The sequence below is a fragment of the Sorghum bicolor genome, chromosome 4 (genome assembly GCF_000003195.3).
Source record: "Sorghum bicolor cultivar BTx623 chromosome 4, Sorghum_bicolor_NCBIv3, whole genome shotgun sequence".
NCBI classification, from domain to species: domain Eukaryota; kingdom Viridiplantae; phylum Streptophyta; class Magnoliopsida; order Poales; family Poaceae; genus Sorghum; species Sorghum bicolor.
In genome coordinates, this window is record NC_012873.2 from 53,157,798 (window position 1) to 53,169,883 (window position 12,086).

Genomic DNA, 12,086 nt, shown 5'->3' on the forward strand with positions numbered 1-12,086 from the left:
TATTTATGTAATTAGTTCATACGTTAACTTGGTTTTCTATACTCCCAGGATTAGTTACTCTCTATCTATTTTGTACTGTAGCTACGGCAATATGGGTGGATATAACGGGTCCGTAGGTGTTTAATTGGATCCACATATGTGTTCAATTGGATCCAATTAAGCATGTGCCTATTTGGTAGAGGAGTACATATTCATACTTTTTGAAGAGTATATACGCATTTTTCGAGTATATTTAGTGCCTTTTCAGAACGTATGCATTTATACCGAGTATATGTATACTTGTATATCTAGGAGTATATCCGTATGCTCAGGAAATTATTTTAGTATATCCATATTCTTGGGAGTATGTCCATATACTCACAGGATTATTTTGGTATATATATACTTGTGCGAGCATTTTATGGAGGACAAATTGATACAGTATGTGTATATACCTAGTAGTAGTATGGACTAATACCATGGAGATAGAGATTGAAACGTGGTTGGTGCTGCTGCCGCTAGGGCCCAACGACTACGCCGGTGAAGGGGAGATGAGGCGCCGCCGCTGTTGCTGAAGGGGAGATGGGATGCCACCACCAGTGGTGAAGGCGAGAGGGGGCGACCGGCTGCTGGGGCTGGCGTGCGCCGCTGCTGATGCTGGCTGCACGCAGCCGCCGATGGAGTCGTGGACGGGAGGTGCCGCCGTCTCCGATGGAGTGGAGTACGGGAGGGGGCACCGCCTAGCGCCTGCCAATTTGTAGTGACTGGCATTAAATGAAAGGGTATATCCGTATATGTACGGTGCTGGAAAAATAGAGGCTCGCACAGAAACGGGTCTACGTACTAACGGGTCAACTACATAGAACGAGCCGGCCTCTCGTGTGTGCGTACGACAAGGGAGTAACTAAAAAATTTACCCTATACATAATGTATGATTGTTTTACACAAAGGTTCCAGTTGCATTCTCTTACTTTTAGTTTTTAATTCTTTGCTTGCAATACTGAATTTTAGTATTTTACAGAAGGTGACACCGATGAGTTTACAGAAGATGAAGGAACGAGCGCTCTAGAAGACAAAAAGAATGCTACATCCAAGAAGGTGTGCAGCAGTCAGTTGCCTTTTAGTCTCTTCTTCTTTTGCAATTATCTCACCCTTTTTTTTATTTAGGCTGAAGTTGGCACGAAGAGAGAAATCCATGCTGAGAAGACACCTTCTGGTAAGAAGGCCAAGGGTGATCAGTATGGTCAGAGTGTGAGCTTTTCAGGACCTGAGGAGTCATCATCTGAAGAAGTATGTCAATTTGATTTCTCTTCTCAAATTATTACAATTTGGTATTTTGTATTATCGGTTGCATATAGAATTGTTGGTGACGAGTACTGGTGGACCAGGACTGGTGGTGACGAGTGAAGACCTTGATGAAGTTTGCAGAATTGCAGCCACAGCCGCAGCGCAACTCCCGTCCACTCCAGGGAAACAATCCAGACTAGTTGGTACTGTATGTGCTACTCTGATATCCTCAGGGGCACATGTTAATAATGTTGGAGTATCCTCACGGAGTCACCGGAACATGTTAATGGTGGTAGTACGGTACGGTAGCCCTGCTAAATCAGAATTGTCGTATGCTGAAATGTTGCTAATTAAACCATATAAAACAGATTTCGCTTGCTCTCTGATTGGCATACATATAGTGCTAGTGTGTGTGGATATAAATTGTCTGATTGGCATAGATATAAATTGTCGCCTGCTAAAGTGTGTGTTGTCTGATTGGCATACATATATGCTAGTGTTTGTTACATTCAGTTCGTAGACGGTGTACGTACGGCTTGTTGCGAAGCAGCACATACTGTTATCCTGATGATCTTGTAGAGCTTAGACCATCAAGCTTAAGCATGAAGAAGTCAACCAAGTCCATCTCGTAGGGCACAGCCGTCCGTTTCATTTGATCCGCGAACAGGGGCAGGAAGCAGTCCATGACCTTTTCCATGGTCTTGCTGTGAAGGTCGACGATGAAGACGGCGCTGCTCCTGTAGAGCACGAGCATTGACCCCCTGGTCAAGTCAAACCACTTCTCCTTGGGCTGCCACATCGGTGCCGTGTCTGGGTAGGGCACCGCCGCTGGTATCTTGAAAAATCAGCCAATAAATAGAGCTTGGACCAATCTATCATTTTCTGTTAGTTATAACCAAGATACTCCTGGCAAAAGAAATATAAAAAAATTATAATTACATGACTGCAAATACAACACCCTTCTGTAATTGATATCTTCTTGATCTAAACTTTCATCCTGGTTTGCCTTATCTGCAGACTGCAATATTTTATTTTATCTGAAGCAACTCAAATGCAAGTTGTTCTAAAAAAAACTCATATGAAGTATAAATGGTTACTTTAAGCAATTACACTGCTTCCAACATTCATAGGTATGTGTGCATTTTCTATCTATTATTGTCTTTTGCTGAGAACTCATGAAACATTGCTAGACCGAGATTACGGTACTAAAAGTATAGTACTCCCTTCACTCAAAATTATAAGATATTTTGACTTCTCTAGATTTTATGCATCTCTAGTCATCTAGATATATGTTATGTCTAGATTTATAATAAAAGCTATGATCTATAAAAGCCAAAACGTCTTGTAATTTGGGAGTTGGGATGGATAGAGTACTACTTGAACTAAATAACTGATTCAATAGGTGGTCCTATCTCATATGAGACCAGCGCGGACACTCAGTACAGGACATATAAACCCGATAACGTTTTGCTAAACTTCGAAGTTAGTTGGCAATATGCATGTGTATACTTTAATTGGGGCCAGCCGGCCAGACCCTAAGAACACAAGTAGTTTACAAATTAGGTTTTGAGTGCTCGGTCTCAAACAACAAAAAGGAAGATAGAATGGGTAGGCATACCTCGAGGGTACAATTGCCGGCGACGGGCCCGGCACGCGGATACTCGAAGGACGCTGCCGCAATGCCGCTAGCCAGTCGTCGCCGCCCGGGGAGGACGGGGTCGGGTCGTCTCCAAGAGTCCAAGGCAATCGTATTTATTGGCTGATTTTTCCGACTTGGCAAGCGAACAGATTGATTTTTTCCCTCCAGTTTCATAAAAAAACAGATTGATTTTTAATACGTTCTGGGATTTATTTCAAAAGCTGCATATATTAATTTGAAAAAGCAAGCTACATTTAAATTGTAGGGACACGTCGCCTTTTAGAACCTCTCTCTAGACCGAGATTTAAACCAAAACGGCATCCACGCTCCGGCTTCTTGTAGGACTACCTAACCAAAACGGCGTCCATGTGCTCAGACTTCTTATGGAGCCATGTCACTTTGTTTTCTCCAAGATTAGATATTGATTTGTCTATCTTTTTTATTAACTTAATCTTTTTTAGGACTGTCAAAAAAACTTAATCTTTTAGGAATCTTGATGTTTTACAATATAAAGTGATTTGTTTATTTTTTTTGTTGACTTAATCTTTTAGGAGTCTTGACGTTAAAATATAAATTGTTTTTAATATGAGTTTTTGACTATTTATAAAGGATTTATTTATATGTTGATAGCTAAAACATGATCGACAGAGTTGAACATGGATTATCTTGTAATAAAAAAGAATCAAATTTGGATCGATTAAAACAAAATTTATAAAAGTCAGCAGATCTTCAAAGCCTGGTGGGACATCATCAAGGGCGATGTTACGGTTACATTGAACAGCCTGGTGCTAAACTTTCAAGGGTTTGAGCTACTGAATATGGCAAACATCATATTACTCCCGAAGAAAAGGGATGCCTTGCGAGTTACAGGTTACCGCCCAATCAGTCTCATTCATAGCATAGCAAAGATCTTCACCAAACTTCTCACAACTGGCTGGCGCCTCTGCTTGACTCCCTAGTCTCGAAATGCCAAAACACTTTCATTAAAAGGAGGAGCATCCACGGTAAATTTCTATATGTTCAAAACACAGTATAGATAATGCAAAAAAAAATGAAGCTGCCCTTGTTGTCACGAAACTTGACATCCACAACCACAAAGCTTTTGATATAGTCAACTAGAGCTACCTCTTGGAAGTGCTGCAGGCTTTAAGTTTTGGACCGCACTGGCAAGAATGGGTATCGATCCTTTTCCGCACAACATCATCGAGAGTGCTGCTAAATGATCAGCACGGTCCATCCTTCAGTCAAATGAGAGGGGTCCGACAAGGCAAGCATCTATCGCCCATGTGTTAATACTCGCAATGGACCCGCTACAACACCTGCTGGACATGGCAACAACGCAAGACATCCTCTCTCCGCTACCCTTAGTCATGACCATGTGGAGGACCTCTTTGTATGCTGACAATGTGGCGATCTTCATTAATCCAATCAAGGATGACTTGGACTCTATCATGACGATCCTCTAGGAGTTTGGTATGGTCTTACACATAAACTTGCAAAAGAGTTCAGTCCACCTGATAAGATGCTAGGACATCGACCTAACCTTGTGCTAGCATCCTTTGAAGGAACAAGGGAATCCTTCCTTTGCCACTATTTGAGCCACTATTTGGGACTGCAACTCCATATAAGCAGTGGCGGAGCCAGGATTCAAAACTTGGGTATTCCCATAAATAATTAAAGTCACAAAAATAGTTGAATGACAAACTGTTCAGCTAATCATCTCAAAAATATGCATGAAACAAACTGATATTTCATAGAGATTAAGAGAACTTACAAATATTATAATGTTGCTTTAATCCTACGATTCTTCATGGTTTGGAAGCGGTTGATGATGTCTTTGTCCTTAACTTGTAGAAAGAACTCCCGCTCAATAAATGTAACCAAACAATCATTCAAGTATTGATCCCCAATCTTATTTCTCAGTTTGTTCTTCACAAAATTCATCACTGAAAAGACTCTTTCAACACTTGCAGTTGCCACTGGAAGCACTAGCACCAATTTTAGAAGCCTGTAAACAACTGCATGTCTTCCAATCTTGTTTGTTTCAACAAGCTTAACAGAAAGCTCAGCAAGACTTCTCACATTTGCAAACCTTTCATCATTATGCATATCAGTAATGTACAAATTGAGTTGAGCAGGTAGGTGGAGCAACTCTAAGCTTGTGAAATCATTAGGATAAAATCCAGCAAGCTTAACCAATTTGTCTTTGTCAAAAGCAGCAAATGAATTGAGGGGACTGAATGCAGCCGCAATTAAGCAATTCTGTGTTTACCTCATCAAACCTGTCATCAAGTTACTGAAGCTGCCTATCAATGACACTTAAGAACATATCAACACGGAAACGATGGAGATTTTTAATTTTGATAAAGAACCTCCTATCTCTTCCAACAGGCCTATAGAATGTGTCCATATTAGGAATTTTGATTTTATTCTTGACACAAAATGAGTCCACTTCTTTAAGAAAATCCTCCCACCCAATATCTTGCCGCAACCCGTGCAATTGCAGCTTGGTCAAAGAAATGAGTTCTACTGCATTGACAATATCTTGATCCTTCTTCTGCAAGGCATGATTCAAGTCCGCACTGAACCCTAGTACTATTTGCATCAAGTGTGCCATGAAAACAAACTCATATGACCTAAATATTGTCAACATTGTTTGTGCATGTGCACACTCAGTTTTTTGAGAGTGGTCATCACCAACCTTTATGAGAACTTTCTGAATTGAAGGATACAAAGATATAAGATGCATAACAGTTTTATAATGAGATCCCCAACGAGTATCTCCAGGCCTTGCCAAACCCATTTCTTGATTTAAACCCTTTCCAGTTTCAATGTCACCCAATTCTAGTGCTTCTACAATGCTCTGAGCTTGTGCTACTCGAAGCATTTGTGTCTTCTTACAAGAATTCCCAATAAGGTTCAATAAAAATCTAACTTGATCGAAGAACCAAACACAGTCTGGGTTTTCCCTAGCAACTTCCACAAGAGTTAACTGAAGTTGATGTGCAAAGCAATTGACATAGTAAGCAGACGAACAATCATCCATAATAAGTTTCTTTAGACCATTAGCATGACCATTCATGTTACTAGCCCCATCATAGCCTTGCCCACGGACCATAGACAAGATCAATGAATGTTCCATCAATAGTTTCTCAATTGCAGTTTTAAGTGTCAAAGAAGTAGTGTTTTCCACATGGACAACACCTAGGAACCTCTCAACTATGCTTCCCTTTTTGTCAACATACCGCAAACAAAGAGCTAGTTGTTCATTTTGGTAAACATCACTAGATTCATCAGCAAGAATTGAAAAAAAAATCACTACCAAGGTCTTCCATGAGAAGCTTAGTTGTTTCTTTGGCACAACAATTAGCTATCTCTTTTTGAATTTGAGGAGCAGTCAACTGACAATTCTTTGGGGCATTCTTCAAAACCACCTTTGCAACCTCTTCAAAGTTTTCAGCTAGCATATCTATCAACTCTAAGAAATTTCCCTTGTTAAGTGAACTTTGACTTTCATCATGTCCACGAGAAGCTAAACCTTGGCGTAGAAGGTACTTAGCACATTGAATAGAATAGGACAAACGAGCCATGTACTTAGTCTTATCCTTATCATTTATCTTAGTGAACTTATCATCAATTGCTTTCTTAGGTGTAATGAAGGAATTATATCTCTCTAGGGCCATTCTGTGGAAACTAGTCTTGGAACCACAATGTTTAGTAATCCTCTTTTTCATATGCCAATTTCTAAATCCACCACTCACAAAAGCATCTCCACCAGAACTATTAGTTTTATGCTTGAACAAATAACAGACAAAACAAAATGCTGCATCTTTTTCGACACTATATTCAATCCATGTGAATTCACCAAACCAATCAGGCAGGAAACGTCGAGGCTTACCTCCAATGTATCTTGTAGGAAAATCATGACTCCATGGTTGACAAGGCCCTTTTGCAATGTATCCCCTGATCACTGAATTTCTTTCATTAACATTATACCTTTTGATGGGAAGCCTCTTTTCGGGATCATGAGGAAGAAGGTCAATGTCATAAATAGCTTCATCACTTGATTCATAGTCATAATCTGAGTCATCACCATCTCTGATAGGGGAGAGAGTAGTAGGTTCTGTCGCTGCTATATTAGGCTCATTGCTACCTATCTCAGGTGACATCCGTTCAGCTTCTGTACTTGCTATCTCAAGTTCTGTTGCTTCTGTATTTGGATTGGTTTGATTCTGAACTTGACTCTCATTAGTTACTGGTGTAACAGATTCCTGAGCCTGAGCATTACTCCCCACTGTAACTAGTTGTGGCACTGATGTAGATCCTAATTCCACTTTTCTTGTTTTTGCTGCTCTATCCCACAAAGTCCTCAAATCAACCGATTTTGATTTGTTCTTCATTTTGTAAACCAAGCAATACTAAACTGCAATAGAGTCAGATCCAAGAATATAAGAATTGAAGTAATGAAGTATCAAGAAATCAAGAATAGAAGTATAGAACCTAGACCTGAACAGAACAGAGCAACCAGCGAACTGGCACTGGCCACGGGGCACTGGCTCCGCGCGGCCAGCGACCAGCGAACTGGCACTGGCCACTGGGCAGCAGGCCACCGCGGACCGCGCCGGCGCCCGGCGCGCCCTCGCCTCCGCCTCGCCGCGCCGCAGCCCTCTCCGGCTCCACGCAGGCAGCAGCAGCCTGCAGCCAGCAGGGCAGCAGGGAGCAGGCCACCGCGCCGGCGCGCCCTCGCGGCCTCGCCTCGCCTCCGCCTCGCCGGTCCGCCGCAGCTCGCCGCGACGCCGCCCCGCCGCAGGCCGCACGACCTCGCCTACTGCTCGCCTCCGCGGCTCCGCCTCCGCCAGTCCGCCTCGCCGGAGTCACCGCGAGCCGCGACGCCGCGCCGCCGCCGGTCGCCTAGGGTTGAAGACTTGAAGTTCCGGGTGCCCTCCACCGCGAGACCAAGAGGCCGAACCGGAAGGGGGCTCGCCGGCTCGGGGGGAATTGGAAGGCTTGCTGCCTTGCTGGGCCGATTGGGCATCTGGGCCGGCCTGGGAGGTGGAGATATTCGAAGCCAGGCCTAAAGACAGTTTGTTTTGTTGTTTTGGGCTCAAATGTCGTGAAAATATTACAGAAAATAGTATTATACATATGTATATATAAGTATATACACATATATACTTAAAGGTGTACAAAAAAAGTTGGGTATTCCCAGGAATACAGGGGAATACCCTTAAATCCCCAACTGCATATAAGATCCCTGCAAAAGCTCCATGTGCAACCTCCCATTAAATGGATTGGACAAAGGTTATCTAGTTGGAAAGGGCAAATGCTCAACAGAGCAGGTAGACTTACTTTAGTCACCTCAATGTCATCCTCAATGCCTACTTATCACCTCACCATGTTCCCGTTGGCGGTATACTTATCACCTCACCGTGTTCCCGCTGGTGATAGGAGCAAGGAAACAAATCAACAAACTTAGAAGATCTTTCCTCTAGAAAGGAGATGAGAACGCCAATGGAGGACATTGCCTGGTTAATTGGTCGACAGTGTGCAGATCAAAAAAGTTAGGAGGCTTAGGTGTGCCAGACTTGGAAAATTTTGGAAGAGCTTTGCGCCTAGTAGGAGTGGGTACATGGCTCAAAACCTTGGATAGGGATGTCGCTGTCATGCAATGACCTAGACCGTCTCCTCTTCAATGCTTCAACCACAATCACAATTGGGAGGTTGTAGCACCATAATTGGCTAGACGGTCAAGCCCCAAGATACCTAGTGCCCCACCTTTTTGAGCTGGTACTCCATAAGAACAAGACGGTTCGCCAGGAACTACAAAATGGCAGTTGGATCTGATCCCTCAAGGCCACAAATTTCAACTTCTGTTCATATTCTAGAATTCGTCACCCTCTGGATCAGGATTCAGGAGGTGCAGCTCATGCCTGATGTCCAAGACTCCATAGTTTGGATATGGACAACCGATGAACAATATTCCACATGCTTGACATAGGATTCAATTCTGAGGCTCGCATCACAGGTTCCACGCTGACCTCATTTGGAAAGCAAGGGCGGAAAATAAATGCAAGGTGCATGCCTGGATACTATTGTATGAAAAAATTCTTACAACGTCTGCACAAAAGAGGGTGGTCGTATCATGTGTATTGTGTCTTCTGCAATGAACCGTTGGAGACAGGGCTAAACCTTTCCTTGCTATGCCCCTTTGCTGAAGTGTTATGGACCAAGGTGTTAACCTAGGAAAACATTAATGTCTAGCCACCCCAACAAGATCCCCAAGGCCGGGCTGACTGGTGGGAGGATGTGGCATGCATGATACCGAAGCAAGAACACAGAATGTTTAACGGAGTGCTCATTTACACTGTGTGGAACTTATGGAAGGAAAGGAACAAGATAAGTTTTGAAAATAAACACAAAACGGCAAAACAGTTTGCTTATCTAGCAAAGGAGGATGTTATTAAGAGGCGTAGGGCCATATATATTGCAGGATAAAACAAATGTGTGATCTGTGGCGTTTGTGTTTTGGCCCTATGACCCATGTGAAAGGTCCTTGTTTGGTTTTGGTAATTGAGTGACAACTTAGGTAGACTAATAGTGTTTATGTGAGATACACAGGAGATTAGTCCACAGGTGATGATGTGATGATGGAGGAGCTCATTGCACATGAGACATGACATGGAGTCATGTGACCAAGGTGGAGAAGATCAAGATGAGGCTTGGCTCGATGGACCAGTTGCAAGAGTGAAGGGAAAGTCGGAGGCTTTGAAGCGAGGGACCGCGTGTGACGGTGAAGCTTGAGCAAGACTTGGCGCCGATAGACCAAAGCAACGGTGAAGAGCAAGTGCGGTCAAGATCGATGAACCAATACGGTCACGTGATGATATGAAGTGGATTATATCATTTGGTGATTGGTTGGTGCATGTGTTGCATCAACATTGGAGGAGATGGAATGGAAAGTGCAAGGCAAAGGTATAACCTAGGGGCATTTCCATTTCACCGGTCATAAGTGTGTAGAGAAGTTTATGACCAGATTTTGGATAGATGGCCGTACTATCAAGAGGGGCAAACTTGTTTGCATATCGGTCATCTAGTGCCACTTGAGCGATCTAACTTTGCATACGTGTTAGGATCGAGTGGCGTGGCAAGTTTGAGAGGCTAACTCCCTTGAAAAATATTTGTAAAAATGCTAACACACTTGCACAAGTGTTGTGACACTTTGGTGTTGGCACATGGAAGCAAGGGAAGAAGTTGAAGATCGTTTCAGTGTAGCGCGTTTGGTATAGGCCGGACACATCCAATGTGAGGCCTGACGCGTCCGGTATGTGGTCGGACGTGTCCGAGGTGAGCATCCGGTGCAAGCTCAGTTTGCAGGACTCTCTGTGTTTTAGTCCGGTGTAAAGAGTCTGGTGAAAATTGCTGTCACAGAGAGTTCCTGAGTTTGTGTCCGATGCTACACCGGACGTGTCCGGTGTGACACCGGACGCGTTCGAGTTGACCGTCTGGTGTTGTGACATTTTGCGAAGCTCTCTGAGTTTTTGTCCGGTCCCACCTGAGACCGTCCGGTGTGTTCAAAGTCAAGAGTCCGGTGTCGTGTAACCGTTGGCGGCAACGGTTAGTTTTCAAACGGTCGAGAGCACCGGACGCTGTCCAGGTTCATACCGGACGCGTCCGGTGTGAACTAGGACGCGTCCGGTGTGCATGTTTTTTGCCCAGTGAAGAGTAATGGCCAGTTTAGCCCTTGGGGCTATAAATAGAAGTGGTGGCCGGCCTTAGCTTGTGGGGAGCACCCTTGGGACTTAGTGTCCATGCTTGGGGAGTGCTAGGAAAGCCTCTAACTCACTTGTGCTTGCAAGAGTGCGAATCAATAGTGAGTGAGTGATTCTAGTGCGTTATATTGAGAGATTGCATCGAGTGGCACTAGGTGTTCGTGTTGCAAGCCGGTGGTGCTTGTTACTCTTGGAGGTTGCCACCTCCTAGACGGCTTGGTGGCTTGTGACTCCGTCGAAGCACGCAAGGATATTGTGCGGTGCTCCGGAGAAGAGATTGTGAGAGGTACGGTGCTCACCCCGCAGGGATCGCGAAGAGCAACTCTAGTGGATCGCGAAGAGCAACTCTAGTGGATCGCTTGTGGCTTGGAGGATCCCCATCTTGAGAGTGGATGTGCGGCATCCGCTGAGGGTTTGGCTTTGGAATGCCAATTAGCTCGTGACCCATCAAGTGGGTGTATCGCCACAACGAGGACGTAGCTTGGTGGCAACCAAGTGAACCTCGGTAAAAATCACTGTGTCAACATTGTCTACTCTTCTCGGTGATTTGCATTCGCTATACACGAGCTTTTATTTACATTCTTTATATACTTGTGCTTGTGTAGTTGCTTTTGTAATTAGTTAAGCTTGTGTAGCTTGCTAGTTACCTTCTTGCTTGTGTAGCTAGAAGTAGTTCTCTTGCGTGGCTAATTTGGTTTGTGTAACCTTATTAGTCACATTGCTTAGTTTGTGTAGCTAAGTAAGTTGCGCTCTCTAATTTGGCATTAGTTGCCTTTGTTATTGAGCTTGCTAGTGAGCTTAGGCTTTGTGCGCTTTGCTTCACTAGTTTGTGTAGGAGCTCCCCCGGTTTGCAAAGTACTAGTTGCATAGGTTTGTATGACCTTGCTTCTAGAATTGGTTAGGTGATCTCTTGCTAAGGTAGCACTTTATTTTCTTGTTTAGGATCTTTTACAAGGTGCTAGAGAACTTAAATAGAGGGGTGTAGTCTTGGCTAGGCCGATAGATTTAATTTCGCATTTGTTTCGGTTAGCCGGTGCGATATTTTTTAGAAAGGACTATATATTCACCCTCCTGTAGTCCGCCATCTCGACCCTTCACCATGCTATTGGGCACTCAAAGTACCGCCATTGTATATAAAATTTTATTTTCTTTTTAATTGAGCAGTAGAGTTCCTGCCTTTATTTTTTTAAAAATAAAATCAGCAAAAACCAGACTAGTCCGGTTTAGGGCCTCCCCAGCCAGCCAGCACTCAGAATCAATCGAGATGATTTTCTAGAGAGCCCACCGTGCATGTTTAAACCGGCCTAGGCCAGTTTCGAACCATCCTAATAAGCGGCTTTGACTATTAGTGATGTAATTTAATATTTTTTATAGACTCATCTGATCTCGTGAGAAACTATATAGAATAAGTT

At 43.6% G+C, this 12,086-nt stretch overlaps 1 protein-coding gene across 6 annotated transcripts; it reads right to left on the reverse strand.

Annotated features, from left to right (window-relative positions):
- Window positions 2,040–7,863, reverse strand: LOC110434975 (zinc finger MYM-type protein 1-like). Of its 6 annotated transcripts, none has more exons than XR_002452608.1 (3): window positions 7,412–7,863; window positions 4,680–7,328; window positions 2,040–2,172 (listed from the first exon to the last, which is right to left on the reverse strand). XR_002452608.1 is itself a non-coding variant. In XM_021460133.1 (2 exons), the coding sequence occupies exon 2, from the start codon at window positions 7,303–7,305 to the stop codon at window positions 6,199–6,201; it is 1,107 nt and encodes a 368-aa protein (XP_021315808.1). In that variant the 5' UTR covers window positions 7,306–7,328; window positions 7,412–7,863; the 3' UTR covers window positions 3,575–6,198. The 6 variants fall into 6 exon arrangements, 1 of the variants encoding a protein (XP_021315808.1); XR_002452605.1 differs by lacking the exon at window positions 2,040–2,172 and adding an exon at window positions 3,575–3,860; XR_002452607.1 differs by lacking the exon at window positions 2,040–2,172 and adding an exon at window positions 3,575–3,865.

Coding starts and splice junctions, on each gene's coding strand:
- LOC110434975 (XM_021460133.1), bottom strand. CDS start 7,305: ATGAAGAACAAATCAAAATCGGTTGATTTGAGGACTTTGTGGGATAGA.